Raw genomic sequence first — 19,693 nt, forward strand, 5'->3', positions numbered from 1 at the left:
ATCTATCCATCTATCCATCTATCCATCTATCCATCTATCCATCTATCTATCTATCTATGTACCTACCTACTTATCTGCTTCAGCCTGCACTCTGAGTTCATGCCTTTTCTATCTGGAGGCGGATAGTATATTCCATAATGAGTGCTCTAGAATCATAGGTTGCAGTGACCAAACATTAATAAGGGCAAGAGCAAGCATGAAAAATAGGCTGGATATTCAAAAGCAAATTGACACCTACGCTGGGGAAGGTACCAAGTGTAACCTCTAGTCTAGAAACTAGGAGAGAAACAGCTAGGCAGGTGATTCCTGTTGCAACACCACCCTCTAGTGGCCCTGCTCTGTATGTCAGAATCCCACAATAAGATTCAGATTGGGCCAGGATCTCAGCAGCCATCTATCTAGACCAAGGGTCCTTAACCTTTTTCTGTCATAGTCTGCTTTGGCAGTGTATTAAAGCCTGTAGACTCCTTCTCAGAAAAATGTCTTTTGCCTATATTCATAATTGAAGGAAATGTTAAATTTCAGTTTGAGGGTAATGAAGATAAAGGAGTAATTTTTCCCCCCATATAAACTTAGAGATCCTCTGAAGTCTTTTTCAGGGTAAGAACCTCTTATCTAGCTCATCCTCCCTACAACATGTCCAGCCAGAGATTGTATAGACAAGGGGTAGGGAACCTGCGGCCTCGAGGCCACATGTGGCCTTCTAGGTCCTCGGGTGCAGCCTTTTGACTGAGTCCAAGTTTTAAAGAACAAATCCTTTTATTAAAGGGGTTTGTTCTGTGAAGTTTGGGTTCAGTGAAAGGGCCACCCTTGAGGATCTAGAGGGCCACATGTGGCCTCGAGGCCACAAGTTCCCCACCCCTGGTCTAGCCTCTGCTTGACGACTCCAAGGAGATGTAACACATTCTTTTCCAGGCAGCTCCTTTCACTTTGTTGTTGCTCAGTCACTCTGTTGTGTCCAACTCTTTGTGACTCCATTTGGGGTTTTCTTGGCAAAGACACTAGAGTGGTTTACCATTTCTTTCTCCAGTTTGTTTTACAGATGAGGAAATTGAGGCAGAGTTAAGTGACTTGCCCAGGGTCATGAAGTTAGTAAATGTTTGAGACCAGATTTGAATTCAGGTCTCCCTGACCCTAGGCCTGGTGCTCTATTCACTAGCGCTTCTAGCTGCCCCCTTCCACTTTGGGATAATTCCAAAATATTAAGTATAAATTTGCCTCTTGGTAACTTTCACCCTCTGCTCCTGGTTCTGCCCTCTGAAAACAGAACAGTTCTAATCCTTTGAGATAGCTATCTCACCTCCTTGGAGTCAGTCCTCTTCCCAGGCTGAACGCCTCAGGTTCCTTCCACTGTTACTAGTACGGCACATGCTCAGAGCCCTTCATCAGGCTTGTAACCCTCCTGTGGACACATCCCTGCTTATCAATGCCCTTCCTAGACCGTGACACCCAGGACTGAACAACATTCTCCAGCCTGGATCTGCTTGGGGAGAATGTAGAGGGACTGTCACCTGCTTATTCCTATTAGCTATGCCTCTCTTAATGCAGCCCAAGATTTCCTTAGTTTGTTGTTGTTTTACCACCATATCACACTATTAACTCATATGGAGCTTGCTTTGCACTAAACCCTCATATCTTTTTCAAAGAAACTGTTGTCTAACCATACCTCCTCCATCTTGGGAAGTATTTTCTTGGAGGCCAAGTATAAAGCTCCACCTTTATCCTTATTGAATTTCATCTCATTAGCCTGAACCCAATGTTCCAGACTGTCTGTCAAGGTTTTTTTAAGAGCCTGACTCACATCGCTTCTAGCTTTGTGTCATTTGCATATTTGATAGAAAAACATTACCTATGCTTTTATCCAAGGCCAATGGCTTAGATAAATAAAAATTTTAAAAAATTAAATAACACAGATGCCTGGAACAATCCTGCCAATTTAACACCGAACCATTAATGAATGACTGCTCTGAGGAGGACAATTCACCAGTTCTTATGCTCTCTCATTGTACTATCATCTAGGCCATATCTCTCCAATTTATGCCTGAGAAGAGTATGAAATATTTAATCAATTGCAATGCTGAAATCTGGGTAAACTATAACTGGATCATTCCCCTGATCTCCCAGCTTAGTAACCCTGTCAAAAAAGGAAACGAGGTTATCCTGGCATGTTATGTGCTTCCTGGATGTGCTGGCTTCTTTTGGGCATGGTTTCCTTTGCTTGATGCTTACTAACCAACCCTTTCATAATTCATACTAGAATTCTCTCAGGAAGCAAACTCCAACTTCTTATCCTAGAGTTAGCAGATTATTTTCATGTTTGTTTGAAAAGAGCGACAGAAAATGGGCCCTCCTACCAGTCCTGTTCCCCAGGAACACTATCAGCTGGAGAAAAGCTTCAGGAAAGAGATGGTCAATGAGCTGAGACTTGAAGGAAGCTTAGAATTCCAAGAGTTAGAGGTGAAAATGTGATGTAGCATAAGCATGAGGGGATAGCCAGTACAAAGACACAGAGACAGGAGTCAAGTTTGGTAAATGGCAAAGAGGCCTATTTGGTGGAAACAGAGTGAATGAAGGGAAGTAATGGGATGTGAGTCTGAAAGAGGAGGCCAAAGCCAGATTGGAATGCACTTTCAAGGCTAATCTGAGAAGCTGATGTTTTATTCCAGCACAATGGGAAGTCACCAAGGATTATTGAATATGGTGGTGACACAGTTAGACCCATCTTTAAGCACCTGTGTGAAGGATGAATTGTACAGTAAAGAGACAGGCAGCAGAAAGGTCAATTAGGAGGCTATGGTAATAGTCCAGTTGAGAAGTAACAAGGGCCTGAAGTATGGTGGTGGCCATGTAAATGGAGAGAAGGGCATGGATGAGAGACAAAAGGCAACATTTAGCAGCTGATTAGATATGGGGGTAAGGAGGAGGGAAGAATTAAGGATGGTTTCAAGGTGGCAAAAGAGGTGTCTAGAGGGTTGATTGTGCCCTCAATAAAAATAGAAAAGTATGAAAGATGGAGTGAGTTTTAGCGGGGAAGATAATGAGTTCCTATTTGGACATAAGGAGATTGAGATGCTGATGGGACATCCAAGTGCAAATATTTGATGGGACTAGAGTTCAGCAAAAAGACTAGGGTTAGCTATATACATTTGGAGAGACAACCAGGTGGCTCAGTGGATAGAGTACTGAGCCTGGAGCCAGGAAATCCTGAGTTCAAATCCAGCCTCAGCCAGTAATTTAACCCTGAGCAAGTTATTTAACTTGTTTGTCTTAATCCACTAGAGAAGCAAATGGCAAACCATTTCTTCTTGGCAAAGAAAACCCCATGGATAGCATTAGTGTATTATGGTCCATGGGGTCACAAAGAGTTGGACATGACTGAATGACTGAACAAATATAGATTTGGTAGCCATTTGTGAATAGATAATTTAACCCATGGCAGCTAATAGGATCATCAAGAAAGAGAGAGGGTATAGAGACTGGAGAGAACCCAAGACCTTGAGGGACATCTGTACTTAGTGGAGGGAGATGGATGATGCCTCAGCAAAGGGGACTGAGAAGGGGTGGTTAGAGAGATAGGAAGAAAATCTGAAGACGGTAGAGCCATGGAAGGCAAGGGAGTAGATTACTCAGGAAAAGAGATGTGGTTAAAAAGTTGACTGTGTCAAAGCTGCAGAGGGGGGCAAGTAAAATGAGCACTGAGAAAAGGCTTAGTAATTAAGAAGTCATTATAATCTTGGAGACAGCAGTTTCAATCAAGTGATGGGGGTGAAAACAAGATTCCAAGGAGTTAAGGAACAAGTGGGAGGTGTGGAAACATAGGTCAAAAGTGTATTATACTACTTGTTCTGAGGGTCGGACTGAGATTGAGAGAATAAATATAGTATAATAGCTTAAGGGGATGCCAGGGTCAAGTAAAGTTTTTTTTTTTTTTAAAGATAGCGGATACCTATTCATATTTGGAGGCAGCGGAGAAGGAGCCAGAAGGCAAGAATGACAATGGGACGATGAAATGTAGGCTGTAAATCTCCCTGAGAGCAGGTAATGTTTTGTATTTATCAATATCCCTTTTGTTTTCCTATCCCCTAGCACGGTGTTAAAAATTATTTGTTGAATTGAATTGAATGATCACAGGGCCAAGTTCCTGGATGATATGAGAGGGTATGAGATCAAGGTCATGAGAAGAGGGATTGGACTTCACCAGGAGAAAAGCTATCTCCTCCTTAAAGACTGAAGCCAAGGAGTAGGGAATGGAAGATGACGGAAGTACGGAGATGAGCAGGGGAGAAGTCTAAGCCCAAGTCCAAATTATTTCTATTTTCTCAGTAAAGTAGGAAGCAGAGAAACCAGAAGCAGAATAAAAGTTGAGTAGTATACGTCCTCTCTGGCACCTATTAAAATCAATCCATCCAAAAGAAGCTGTATTCTTATCTTGTGAGTATTTAAAATTGTGATTGTGCTCGTGCACACGTGTGAGCATGCTCAAGCGAGCACACACACACACACACACACGCACACACACACAAAGACAGAGAGATTTTTAATTTTACCAACCAAAAGGTTAAGTTATCTCTTAGTATTGTAGAAAACTGGCCTTAAAGCCAAGAAGATCTGGGTTCAAGTCCTGCCTCTAAAATATACTTGCATGACCCTAGCTAAGTACCTATCAGTATTTTAGGCTACCCTCTGAAACTATGAAATGCACTGGTAGAGAGTGTCCTCACCCGGGAATTCCCTCTACCAATGAGATCATAGATCTATTTCCTGTCCCTATAGAAGCAAATATAATAAATATATTAAACAATTTAACTGATTACTATAAAGGTCTATGCATACATTATCTCACTTGATCTTCAAAATAACCCCGTGAGGTAGGTGTATTTTTCACTCATTCAGTGGTGTCCAACTCTTTGTGACCCCATGGGCCACAGCACTCCAGGCCCTTCCATTCTCCACTATCTCCCAAAGCTCATGGTGGTTGCCATCCATCCCATTTAACAAGGAGGAAACTGAGCCTCAGAAGAGCTAAGTATTTTGCCCAGGGTCACATGCCATGAAAGTGGTTCAGGCAGGAACAGAACCCAGGTGACCTGACTCTTCTTTCATAAGATCATAAGATACGACTCTGAAAGAAACCTCTGAGGTCATCTAGTTCAGCTTTCAAACTAAGACCAAGAGAGGCTGAGTGATCTGCCTAATGTCACACAAGTAGTAAGGAACAGATAACATTGGAAACTAGCTCTTTTAACTCCAAATCTCAAAGAAGCTCTCAGTAGCTTCCTCTGGCAGTATAACAGTCACCCCCCAAAAGAAAACCATGGAGTTTCCATGAGGAAAATGCTTTGGCTTACCGCAAAAGTTTGTATTACCTTCTCATCAGGTGTGGGGGAGAACATTTTTTCTTCGAAGGGATGGTTTGAGAAGTCAAAGGGATATGAAACCACCAAGTCGCCACCGTGGAGACTGGCCGACAGCACAAACGGGATGGTCCTCATCCACTTCATGATGGCCTTGGTCTCTGGAGCCACCTGAATAAAGAGAACAAGGACTGGAAAGGACCTTAGGGATTGCTGAGCTCAGTGGTTTCTCTTAGAAATGAGGAAACGGAAGACCAGAAAGGGAAGGGTGACTTACCCGAGGTCACGCAGCTAGTCAGTAAAATAAAAGAGATTTAAACCCCTTTTATTCCACATCTGGCCTTTTTCTTACCCTATCACCTTGTCTTGTTTCTTTCAAGGCTCAGCTCATCACCTACAAGATGTCTTTCCTGATTCCCCTAAGTATTAATTAGTGTTCTCTACCTCCTCAAATTATGATGCATATGCTAATCTATTTACATGTTATATTCTCTGCCCACCTCATCCTCCAGAGAATGAAAGCTTAGAGAATGTTTTAATTTTATCTCGTCTTTGCATCCCTAGCATCTAGAATAGTATTTTGCACACAATAGGCACTTAATAAATACTTTCTGGATTAGACTGCTGACATTCATTCCACACATGATCCCCATCAGACTTGAATTTCCTATTCAGTAAAAGTGAAAGGCTGAAACCAAGGCAGTAATCATTTATTAAGCAAGAGAGGCTTTGATGTCAAAGAATAACGACCTGGGATGGAGGTGAGTGTAAGCAAGGAACAATTTAAGTCACTGCCTACTACGTACCGATCACTACTCTGGGAACTAGAGATTCAAAGTTTAGGCCATTTAGTTCTTGCCATCAAGCTGCTTACAGTCTAATAGCAGGCAGGACTCACATAAAGGGATAACTCTAATGCACAGTAATAGAGCATTTCAAAAGAGAGGTACTAGACTTGTGATTTCTTTGAAAAAGAGAAGAATTTCCTCTATTAATGCAGCATAACCCTGAAAGGGCAGCTAGGTGGTGCAGTAGAGCACCAGGCCTGGACTCAGGAAGGTCTGACTTCAAATGCAGCCTCAGTCACTTACTAGCTGTGTGACCCTGGACAAGTCATTTAACCCTGTTTGCCTCAGTTTCCTTTTCTGTAAAATGAGCTGAAGAAGGAAATGACAAACCCACTCTGGTATTTTTGCCAAGAAAACCCCAACTGGGATCATGAAGAGCTGAACATGATTGAAATGACTGATGAACAACAAAATGCCCTGAAAAATAAAGTGACTTGTCCGGGGTCACTTGGCAGTATGTATCAGAGGCAAAATATAAATCCAGATCTTCCTAGTTTCAGAGCCATTTCTCTCTTCATTAAGCTACGTTGCTTTACACAAGAAGAGATGCAAAATGCTAAATGAGGTCTTGGGAAACGAACAGGGACTTGGGAGGGGCAGGGTAAGGAACTGGAGAGGTACCAGCTGGCCTCTCTGCAAATGCCATTGTGTTCCAAGGAAATGTGGCACGAAGACATGAAGACCCTGATGGGGTCTGTTGCCCCAATTTGGTTGCAGTTAATATTAATGAGGCTGGGACTTTCGGTCTCAATACGTGGGCTAACTGAAGGGCAAAACAAGCTATTTCTCGCTCACTGACTTTTAGGGGAAGCAGACGGCTCGACGAGTCAGTTTGAAACATCTCTATGTTGGTGTTCTGATGAAGTCACATGTTCTGATGAAGTCACCAGTTTGGGGCGGTGAAGACGCCATCTACTCTTGGATTTTACTAAGTGCCAACTCCAATACTTGTTGGCTATAAGGCCAAGTCTTCCCTTCCCCCTTTCTAAGCCTCAGGTACTTCATCTGTAAAATGGGCATGATTCTATCATTTCCAGACTCACAGAACAATTGTGAGAAGAGTTCTGTAGATAAAGGAAAGATTATTATCTTCAGGTCCGACATTGTACAAGATCTCTGTTGGGAGATGGGAAAATACCCTTGCAAAGGGTTAAGGGTTTGGCTTTTTGTTTTGCTTTAGGTTTTCTTGGCATATAATCCTCCATCCCTCCCTCTAGATACAAGAGAATCGGTATAGTATGGTGGATTGGGCACTAGGTTTGGATTCAGAAGACCTGGGCTCAAATCCCAGCTCTGCTACCTACCATTGGATGCCAGTGGGTAAACCATTTAACGTCTTTAAGCCTCCGTTGCCACGTATGTAAAAAGAGGGAATTGGGCTGACTGATCTCTAAAGCCTTTTTCACTTTGGAATCTATGAATTATAACTGGATCTGCTCATGCCAAGATGTTGCCTTGGCCACCCTGGGTCACTGTGCATCCCACACTATGTTGCTAACAATCGTTTTTATCTGTTGACACAGCACCACAATAACGTAACAGCCAGCTTTGGTAATGCAAACATACTTCCTTCCATTGAGCTGATATCTACCTCCCAGCAATCCCTCCTCATTACTCCTCACTTTGCCTCTTAAGATCAAGCAGAACAGGCTTTGTAACCTGTGATGTGGCGACGGCATTTAAGACCACCACCTGATCTCTTTCATGTTTGCTTCTTATGATTTCTGGATTTCCTGGGATGTCTAACTATCAATAAACCAATCAACAAGCATTTATTAAGTGTTTTATATGGGCATCCTATTGCTTGTTTTCTCAGTGGGTGAGGAATAGAGAGAATTTGGAACTCAAAATTTAAAAAAATGAATGTTTTTTTAAAGTGCTTATTATGTGCCAGGCATTGTGCTAAGCACTAGGAATATAAAGGAAGATTGCAAGGAGAAAGGAATAAGTATTTGTTAAGACCTATTATGTGCACGGCACTGTGATAAACACTTTTTTTTTTTACGAATACTATATCATTTTATCTTCACAACAATCCTAAGAGATAGGTGCTGTTATTATCCCCATTTTTAAAGTTGAAAAAACTGAGGCAAAAAAGAAGTTTAAGTGCCTTGCCCAGGGTCACACTGCTATTAAGTGTCTGAGGCTGGATTTGAATTCAAGTCTTCCTGACTCCAGGTCCAGCACTCCATACACTGAGCCACCAAGCTACATCAAAAATTAAAAATAAAGGGGAAGCTAGGTGAAGCAGTAGATAGTGCACTGGCCCTAGAATCAGGAGGACCTGAGTTCAAATCCAGCCTCAGACCAAACACTTGACATGTACTAGCTGTGTAACCCTGGGCAAGTCACTTAACCCCAACTGCCTAAAAAAATAATAAAAAATTAGAAATAAAATTGTTGAGTCATTTTAGTCATGTCTGACTTTTTGTGATCTCATTTAGGGTTTTCTTGGCAAAAATACTGAACTGGTTTGCCCTTTCCTTCTCCAGCTCATTTTACAGGTGAGGAAACTGAGGTAGAGTTAACTGACTTGCCCAGGGTCAAACAACTAGGCTGTGTCTGAAGCTAGATTTGAATTTGTGTCTCCCTGACTCCAGGTACAATCCCTACCTGCTGTTGTAAAAAACTCTGGTCTCATGATTCTACTCCTGGTTCATCCACTAACTAACTTACTGTGACCTTGGGTAAGTCATTTACCATCTTTGGGCATTGGTTTCCTCATCTGTTAAGATAAAGAGATTGGACTACCGTACCTCAAATCTTTCTTCCCACTCTAAGAGAGTATCTCTACAGCTATAGGATCTATTTTTCTGGAAGAAAAGAAACACACACACACACACACACACACACACACACATATACACACACAATTATCGCACTTTTTTTTTCTCAAACTATCCCAAAGTTTTGAGTTTCTCACAAAGACTTCACATAGAGTACGTTAGTTGACTTTGCTCTGCATGGACATTTCAGACATGCTGCTGGCCGAGCACACTCAACAGGGCAGGTTTTAATGAAGGCCTTCAAAGCTGGATGCAAAGAGGCCTGGGGAAGACCAACAGAGATGGCGCGGGAGCTGCAACTCCCAGGGGATCACCCATCCCACTTTGGGGAGAAAGAGGCGAATTACAGGACAATGTGCTGACATTAGGGTTTATTCAGTAAAACAAATTCCAAGGGACATCCTGGGATTGGCACAGATTTAGTTCAACCTCCTAGGCCCATACAGTGAGGACCGAGGGGAAGGATAAGTGAAAAGGACACTCACTGAGAAGTCTCCAGACATGTTTGGATTCCTACCTCCATCTCCCAGGTGTAGAAACTATAGGATTATGATGCTGGTCCTGCCTTGGCCATCAGCTAACTCACCGTAGGCCCTTCCACTCTCATTTCATGCCTCTACCTTTCAGGAAACACACCTATAAAATGGGGGGATTTGACTCTATCTCCCACGTCTTTGCTTTGCATGTCCCCTGGGCCTAAAACGCTCACTGCACCCCCATCCCACCCCAACATGCACACACACACACATAACCACACACACATGTACTCATGTGCACACATATACACACCTATACACACATCACCTCCTGGATTCCTTTCAAACCTCTGCTCAAGCCCCATTTTCTTCAAGAGGCCTTTCTAGGAGTCAGATTATCTATTACCTACTCTGTGTATAACTTACATGTTTCTAGAATATGAGCTGCTTGATGGCAGAGACTATATTTTCCCTTTCTGGGTATCCCCAGCACTCAGCCCAATGCCTAGCACATAATAAGTCCTTAATAAATTCACGTTGACTGTTGACTGACTAACAGATTTTTAAAGTCACTTCCATTAGGCTATGAGCTCCTGGGAACAAGGACTGATTTTTTCCTTTCTTTGTAGCCCCAACACTTAACACAGTGCCTCAAACATGGTATGCTGTCAATAAATGCTTGTTTTAGATCGAAGGTTCTGGGGCGCTGCCTGGCTTCAACACTAACTTAGCATGTGATTGTTTGAGACAATAACTCCCATGACACTGGGGTGGGGAGAGGGGGGATCAAAGCATGATGGAGGGGAAAGCACCCTGGGCTTTGTGTCAGAAAGCCTGTGTTCAGATCCTGAATCTGCATTTACCAGCTGCCTGACCTTAGGTAAACTACTCCTTAAGCGTCAGTTTCTTCCTTTATAAAATGATAGAGTTGGATTAGATGATTGTCTAGGTTCCTTCGTATTTTAATTTCCTATACTCTAAGATCCCTTTCAGCCCTAACCTTCCCTGACCTGTAAGAGTCCTCAGAAAGCCAGAGAAAGGCACCAGCTCAACCCTCTCTTTTTGCAGAGGAGAAGAGAGTTGGGGATCCCATCCAAGCCCTCCAACGCCATCTCCAGAGCCCTTTCCTGGAGGGTGGCCTCAGGAGGCCCAGATCATGTGGCCTTGGCGCTGAGTACCCGACTACCAAGAGCCAGCCGAAGGACAGACTGATTGTTGGGTGAGAGATGTCAAGATGGAAAATGAATGGTATATTTGTATTTTTTCCAACTTAGTAGTATTTTACTTTTTTCCAGTTACTTGTAAAGATGGTTTTCAGCATTCACTTTGATAAGATTTTGAGTTGCAGAATTTTATATTTGTTCTAGGATCCTAGGAAAGTCCCTCATGTTCCCACTGGCTTGGTCCAAGAACATTCTACAGAACAATCATCGTCATCCCTGATGTTTATTAGCTGAACTGCACACACGGCTTTAAGGTTGACCCTCATTTTTCATACATTATTTCATCAGATGAATACATGGGTTTGCACTGAGAGTGAGAAAAAGATGGACTAGTTGAGCCCTTCATAATATTACTGACTTAGATCTGGAACTTAGAGGTCATCTAGTCCATGCTTCTCATTTCCTACAGGAGGAAACTGGGGCCCCAGAAGTAAGGTCACTCTCAAGATCACACCAGATCCAGGAACTGGGACCCAGTTTCTCTGACTCCGACCCAGGGCTATTTCCACCAGCTCATTACTTTATGGCTACAAAGCACTGACTACCATGGTCCAGGATAAAGTATGACCATTATTATCCCTGTTTTACAGATAAAGGGAGTGAAGCTCAGAGAGTAATAGTACACCTTGCCTAAAGTCGCATAGCTATCAGGATCTATAATCAACACTAGGGCCTCTTTTGTTCACTTCTACTTTCATCTTCAATGTTTCATGAAGAATAACATGATTTGAAATTATAAGTACTCTGATGGCAAGGAAGAATCACCTTTTTTTTCACTTTTTCTGCTAACAGAGTGCTAAGGAAGGAAAGAAGGAATGAATGAACAAAGGAAAGAAAGAAGGGATGAAGAAGGCAGGGAGAGGGAAGGGAGGGAAGAAGGAAAGAAAGAAGGAAGGAAGGAAGGAAAGAAGGAAGAGTAGAAGGGAGGAGGAGAGAGAGGGAGGGAGGACCATTAATTGCTTTGTACCAAGCACTATGTTAAGAGTTTGGAAATACAAATACAAGCATGCAGAACAGTTCCTGCCCTCAAGGAGCTTATATTCTAATAGAGGAAGACAATCCATTCAGGTGAGTGGTAGACAGTGTTAGATGTGTACAGGCGTAGACAATGATGCTGGGACCAGAACCTCTGAAAGAAATGTACAAAATATTACATATTTCTTACATAACCCCACAGTACCTAGCGCAGGGCCAGGATCAGCATGCAATAGATATTTGATATCTATTTCTCTATCGATGTATAGATAGATCAGATCTATGTATCTAATATTTGATAAAGGCCTGTTGATTGAAATCAAATGGAAAATGGCATCTTTGAAGCTGAGGGACACTGTCCATAATGACCTTCCAACCTCCTGGCCTTCTCCGAGCCTTTTGTGTTATACTCCTAAGATGCACTGAGGTAGCATTGTGTATTATAGTTTTATATGTTTATATCTTGTTCCCCTTCCAGGTTTCAATCTCCATGGAGGTCAAAATCTTATACACCTTTCCCAGAGCTAAGCGTAGGGCTCTGCACACAACAGGCACTTAATAAATGTAGTTGTGATTGGATTGGACTGGATTGGATTGACTTGACTTGGACTGTCTGAACTCATCTGAGTACATATGCCTATGTCTCGCTTTGGGGTTAAAAGAAAACAACTAATTGAGATGGAGTTGGTAAAAGATGTGTAATTCATACCTTACCCCACCAGTAGTACTGTGGAATGGGAATATGGTCAGTTCGAACTCCTCGGGTACTTGCTAGCTGGTAATATTCTGAAGTCAGGTCAGGGAAGTTGCGGTTGAGGTCCAGATGCTGAGCGTTTTGCCGGCCGCTTGTCCATCCATTATATCCTGCACCCTAAAATCGGTCAGTGTTTAAGTCAGTTCAATACATCAGCTGCTTTCCAACTCCCAGATAAGGCAAGTGTGAAGAGGATGAGACAGTGTGATGAAGGGGTAAGAGTAGCGAACTGAGAGGCAGGAAACTTGGGTCTATCAATTAATCAATCAACACTTATTAAGCATCTATTACGCACCAAGAGAACACTGTGCAAAGTGCTGGGTTCTAGCCCTAGCTCCTATCACCAAATCCTTGTCTGACCTCAGACAAGGTATTTCTTTTCTTTAGACCTTATTTTTCTTGTATACATTGAGGGATTTTAATTAGATAATCTCTAAGCCAGTTCTACCATGCCAGTTATATCATTCATTTTTTGCTTGAATAGTTGCATAAAGTCCAGATGTTGCTAAACAAACTGTGGTATATGAATACACTGTCATATTGTTGTGCTGTCAGAAATGATGAAATGGAGAGTTTTGGTGGAAACTGAAAAGACCCCTATGGACTGATGCAGACCAAAATGAGCAGAACCAAGAAATCAATTTATATAATGACAAAAACATCAAAGAGAAAAAACAGCTGAAAGATTTTGAAACTGAAAATAAAACGTGCCACTCAACTCCAGCCAGGGAGATGATGAACTTAAAATGCAGAGAGAGACATTTTCAGGCAAGGCCAAAATTAAAATTGCTTTTGCTGGAAGGGGTATAGATAGAGCTATAGATAGACCTATGGATAGATAGATAATAGATAGATAGATAGATAGATAGATAGACAGACAGATATGTTTATGATAAGGGTTTCACTGGAGAGAATTGGTTATTAAATGGAGGAGGGGATGGAGAAAAGACAGTAGGAAGGACAGATTATGAATGAATGGTAAATAAGTAAATTTTTAAAGGAAAAAAGTTCAGATGTTGATCGTCTTGCCCTAGTCAGACCAAATCTAAAGTAAATACTCTATTTAGTACTGGTCATCTCATTTTAGAACGGATGCTTCAAGCTAGGGTTGGTCCAGAGTGGGACAGTCAAGAATGAGGGGTGGGGAACCTGCGGCCTCGAGGCCACATGTGGCCTTGAGTGTGGCCTTTTGACTGAGTCCAAGTTTTACAGAACATATCCTTTCATTAAGGGGATTTGTTCTGTTAAGTTTAGATTCAGTCAAAGGGCCACACTTGAGGACCTAGATGGCTACATGTAGCCTAGAGGCCACAGGTACCCCACTCTTGGTCAAGATGATAAGAGGGATGGAAACCATGACATGCCATGATAAGTAGAAGGAGCTAGTAATATTAGGCTGGAGAACAGAAGATTTAAGAGGGTGGGAATGAGAATTGTCTTCAAATATTCAAAGTGCAATCATGGTGAAGAGGGATTCAACATGATCTACTGAGCCTCAAAGAGCAGCATTGGGAGCAGTGGGAGTAAGTTCTACAAATATTCTAGTTATTGTTATTATGTTCCATGCTCTAGTAGTAGTCCATTTCTAGTAGTCTGTGTTCTGTATCCTGACATCCCTTCCACTTTGGAAAGGAATATTTCATCTTAATATAACCTGACTAGTAAGTTATCCCACACTGGAACTGACTACTTCATTAGGTTGAGAGTTCTGCATCATCAGGAAGGGTATTAAATCAAAGGGTATTAATTCAAAATCCACTTATCAGAGATGTTGCAGAGGGTATTTCTGTTTATCTAGGGGTTGTACTCGATAATCTTCCAGGTTTTTTTCCAGCTCTGACACTATGATTCTGTCCTTTCCAGGTACGACATCCTGTGTTTAATGTTTTAAGATGCCTTTCATCTCCGCCATTTTGTGTTTCAGGTTCTAAAGGTCCTTCCATCTTTACCATTCTATGTTTTAAAGTTTCTTCCATTTCTTACATGCTATACTCTTTACTCTAAGGTTCTGTGTTCTAAGTTCTGTGTTCCTTCTATCATTAAAGTTCTGTGTTCCTTCTATCATTAATGTTCTATTTTAGGCAGCCCAGTGGCATCGTAGATAGAGTGCTGGACCTGAAATCAGGAAGACCCACATAGCCTGTCATAGACATTTGCTGCCTATGTGACTATGGGTGAGTGACTTAAACTCTCTCAGCCTCAGTTTCCTCATCCATAAAATGAAGATAACAATGGCATTTACTTCACAGGGTTGTTTCAAGGATCAAAGGAGATAATATAATGGGTAGCAACTGTATAACATCTACTATGTGCCAGGCACTGTGCTAAGAATTTTACAAATTTATTTCATCTTATCCTCACAACAACCCTGGGAGGTAAGTGCTAGTATTATCCCCATTTTAAAGTTGAGGAAACTGAGGCAAAAAGAAGTTGTGACTTGCCAAAAGTCACACAACTAGTAAATGTCTGAGGCAGAATACAAACTCAGGTCTTCCTGCCTGAGCACTCTATCCATTGAACTATCTAGTTGTCTATATTTGCCTAATCTATGCAAATCGTAAAGTGCTATAAATCTGCTAGTTCTTGTTATTATATGCCATGTTCTAACAATCTTCCACTTCTAAAGCATTGTGTATTCTAAGGTCCCTTCCACTTCTGACATTCTATGATCTACATGCCAAGCCCCATCCAGTTCTAGTATGCCATGGTTCTAAGGCTCATTGGTAAGCCTTATGAATGAACTGGTTCTTTGTCCCTTGGTTTAATAGAGTATATAGTGAAGCCATCCTCAAGGATGCAGAGTCCACATCAGACGGGAGCCTCTCCCTCCTGGTGTGCTGCGCTCTCTAATGTGTCCTGGCGATAACTATTGAAAGCTTACCCGCCCAGTGGGGCATAAGAGGATAAAAGCTTCAGAAACTCACAAACGGAGGAATAGAGAGTTGTATGGGACATAATTACTTTCAGTGGGATTTGGCCAGAGCTCAAGGGGTGAACCCATAGACCTCATCTTGAGAAAAATGTACTGGTCTTCTCAGTCGCCACAGGGAGTAAGTGATGGCAGACTCTGTATCATGCTGTGTACGAGACAGCCTCTTAAGGCCAAACCGGGCCAGCAGCTCAGAACTGAATCATCCCTTCCATTCTCAAGTTCATCCTTTTCAGGCCAGCCCTGCAGGAAGCCCCCATCTTTGGATAGCTCTGACCCCCAGGTTGTTCCAAGGATGTCATCTGTTACCTCAATTTCAACACTTCTCCCATTTGTCCCTTGCTCTCTATTTCTATTTCTATCATCCAAGCCCAGGCTTTACCAACTCTTGCAATAACCTCTGGAATGGGCTTCATGCCTCCATGAAATTATGTGGCCTAGTGGCTAAAATTTTAGACTTGGAGTCAGAAAGACTTGGGTTTGGTTCATGTCTTCTATTCCAACTAGCTGTAGATCCATGGATAGGTCATTGACCACTCCTGGCTTCATTTATTTCATCTATAAAATTATGAGATTGCATTCTACTATAGTCTTTTCCCATTCCAAACCTATGGCTCTATGAGACATTCTCTCTCACTCTGCTCCATCCAAAATAATCTTAATATACTTCTTTGTTTCTGTCACTCTTTGGTTCACAACCCTCAGTAGCTCCCTATTACTCATAGGATAAAGTTCTTGTTCCTTAACCTGAGGCATTAAAAGCCCTTTCTAACTGTGTTTCAACATACCTTCCCAAGCTAATCTTTCACTGCTCTCCTTTACAAACTCCATATTCTAACACATCCCTCCTCCCAAAAAATACACCTGAAGTTTCCAATCTCCATGCCTTTGCTCACATTATACCTTATTGCTGGAAAGTTTCAGCACCCTACTCACCCCATCCTATCAGCCCCAGTTGATATCTTCTGATCTAACCTTCAAGGCCAGATCATAATCCAACCTTTTCCATGAAGAAAGCTGAACGCTCCAAAGTAGAAAAATTTTCCTGTTTAAATTCAAGAACTCTTGATTTGTTCTCTGTAACTGAGATTGGTCATCCTTTCCTCTCTCTCCTAGAAATTAACCTTATTAAATGATGTTTCAAAATCCAACAGAAGGTCCTCTCATATCCCATGGACTTCCCACCATATCAAAAAGTTCGGCTTATTCATAGTGGATAGAATTCAGGACTTGGAGTCAGAAAAACCTGAGTTTGAATCCTGCCTCAGAAAGCACTAATTATGAGAATGTGAGACTTCTATGTGCCATGTTTCCTCATCTATAATAATCATAATCATAATCATAATCATAATACAATTAGCATTAATATGATGGCTTAAGGTTGGCAAAACACTTTACAAATATTATCTTATTTTATCATCGCAATAATCGTGAGAAATAGGTACTATTATTATCCTTATTTTACAGATCAGGAAACTGAAGCAGACAGAGGTTAAGTGACTTCCCAAGATCACATGGCTAGTGAATGTCTGAAGAAAGATTTGAGCTAAGGTCTTGATGATTTCGGGTCTAGTGCTCTATGTACTATGGCACCACCTAGCTCCTGTGAAATGAGAGGATTGAACTCAATGGCCTCCAAGGTTTCTTCCCATTCCAAATCTTGATCCTATGCTTCACAACCCTTGCCTACATAAAGCCAAAGATGCATAATTAAAGAAGACATTGATGCAAATGGCATCTCACCATTACCCTCCCAAATAACTGCTTTAGAATCACAGAATCTCAGGGCAGGAAAAGAATATCAGATATGCATGCAAAGGCCAGCAGGAAGCACAGCTCAGCTACTTACTACTTGTATGACCTTGGTCAAGTTTTATACATATATAAGTCAACTTTTATACATCTCAATTTTCTCATTTATCAGATGAGAGTTTTGGACCAATCTCTATGTTCCTTTCCAGATATAAAACCTAGTGTCTTGTGTAATTATAATAAGAATCCCTCATGTGTGACCATTTAAAAATTCACTAAGTGAAGCTGTTCCAATTCCTTTGACGAGTGCTGTCTTTCCCCATTAGAGCACCAACCTATTGAGGGCAGCGGCTGCCTTTCTTTTTTTGTGTTTGTATTTGTATTCAAGTGTTTAGTACAGTGCCAGGCACACAGTAAACACTTAACAAATGCTTATTGATTTGAATCACTGTCCAACTCCATCAGTTATAGATGAGGAAACTTTGTTGTTGTTATGTAGTCATTCTCAGTTGTGAACAACTCTTCTTATCCCTGTTTGGGTTTTTTTTTGGCAAAGATACTGGCATGGTTTGTCATTTCCTTCTCCAGCTCATTTTATAGATGAGGAAACTAAGGCAAATATGGTTGAGGCCCTTGCTCAGGAGCACACAGCTAGTAAGTGTCTGAGGCCAGATTTGAATTCATGAAGATGAGTTTTCTTGACTCCAAGCTCAGTTCTCTGTCCACTGAACCATCTAGCTTCAAGGAAATTTAGAAACCCAGAAAAACTGAATGATTTGCCTGAGGACACTCAGCTAATAAATGGCAGGACCTACTCTGAACCCAGGACCTCCAGCCCCTAATCCAGTGCTATTTCCACTGAACCACACTAGGTGTAAGACTCCATTCTACCCCCAGGTCCCAAGGAATAATAGGCCAGGCTTTCACCTCTGCTGCTGCCACATCGTAGCCATCAGGGTTCATGGAAGGCAGCAGGTGAATCCGGGTGGTGTTAATCAAGCTCTGGATTCGTGGATTGCCCAGCAGGTACTCTGTGCACAGATACTGAGCAAGGTAGATGAGCATCTCCTTCCCAGTCACTTCATTTCCGTGTATGTTGCCGATGTATTTAAATTCTGGTTCAACTGTGGAAAGAGGCATTGAGAGGGAGCACCATTTAGAAAGCCAGAAATGCAGTTGGTTGGCCAGGGAGTCACTAGAGTGACTGGTGATCATTTAGCACAAATGCATCTGTTGAGATATCTATCAGAGGCATTAGAACTGCAGCCTCTACTTGAATACCTCTAGTGATGGGAAATACATGGGATGGTAGATTTAACAATTGGAAAGAGCCTGGGAGGACTTCAAGTCCAATATCTTCATTTTACAAGGGAGGAAACTCAGTCCCAGGGAAGTTATGGGACTCACTCTTGGTCAAACAGCTAGGTGGCCTTTAATATCCTTTCTAGTTCTAAATCTATAATCCTATGAAGGAGGACCTCAAATTAGCCCCACTTGGCAAAGGTGAACATTAAGACCTGGGGCATCTAAAGAACTTGGCCAAGATCAAGGCTGGGGCAACTACTTTAACACAGGGGAACTGACTGGCTGTTTGACATTCACTGAAATCAAGTTAGCATCTGGAGAATCTCTGCTGAAAGTTTCACAAGCCATTATAAACAGGAACGTCTTAGAAATCGAAAACGAGTCTTTCTCTGCAATATATTCACAATTTAAGAGGATGACTTGAAATGGATTTAAAGCTTTAAAAACAATACACAAAAAACATTTATCCATCATCTCTTACCTTGCTGTATAAGGAGTAAGACCCAGCCAGGGAAAGCTAAAGAAATCTGATCAAGCAAAAGCATCTGAACCAAACATGAAACTCACCTATCTGAGATCCATGCTGAGCAAAAGGCAAAATAGTAAAAAAAAAAAAAAAAAAAAAAGAAAAGAAAAGAAAAGAAAAAAAGGGGAAAAAAAGAGTTTATACATTCACAACATAATTTCACATTTTTTTCCTATAAAACCGCAGCACTCAAGCAACATCAGTGAGAACAACTAAATTTCATAATTAAATAAATGCTCTACTCCTTGCCTGTGTCAGACCTTGAAAATTCAGATCTAGCTAGTAACAATGAATGATTGTTCACGTGCTGGTGGTCTGCTCACTTTTCCTGTTCTCCATGTCAATTATTCCTGAAAAACTCATTGAAAGTAGGTAGAAATAAATGCTTATCATACCAGCTCAAATTTTCTAGCACTCTAAGGTTTATAAGAACTATTCATACATTATCCTATTTCATCATCACAACCTATGGAGAGGTACTACTAGTATTTCCATTTTATGCAGGAAGAAAATGAGGCACAAAGATGTTAAGGAACTTGCCTAGAAACACATAGCGAGAGTCTGAGCAAAGATTCAAACCCAGGCCATCTGGACTCCTGGTCTAGTACTCTATCTACTCTACTATGATTAAGCAAATAGAATGATTTCAGAAAATGCAATTTCTCATTACTTACTAATTACAATTAGGTTTTTAAAACAGTGTCTAGTTAACATGAAGTAGAGATTTGACAGTTATCCATTTAATGTAGTCAATATATCCAAAAT

The 19,693-nt window shown here is 41.5% G+C and overlaps 1 protein-coding gene across 1 annotated transcript in view; it reads right to left on the reverse strand.

Moving 5' to 3' along the window:
- The window catches only part of CPZ (carboxypeptidase Z), a 54,364-nt gene that overhangs the window by 16,603 nt on the left and 18,068 nt on the right, over positions 1–19,693 (reverse strand). The window contains exons 5-7 of the mRNA XM_027836389.1: positions 18,025–18,221; positions 12,372–12,533; positions 5,367–5,525 (exon numbers count right to left, since the gene is read on the reverse strand). Of these exons, the coding sequence (XP_027692190.1) occupies positions 5,367–5,525; positions 12,372–12,533; positions 18,025–18,221 (518 nt within the window). The remainder of the gene's footprint in view (positions 1–5,366; positions 5,526–12,371; positions 12,534–18,024; positions 18,222–19,693) is intronic.

This window comes from Vombatus ursinus, unplaced genomic scaffold, assembly GCF_900497805.2.
Source record: "Vombatus ursinus unplaced genomic scaffold, bare-nosed wombat genome assembly UNPS02014818.1, whole genome shotgun sequence".
NCBI lineage: Eukaryota > Metazoa > Chordata > Mammalia > Diprotodontia > Vombatidae > Vombatus > Vombatus ursinus.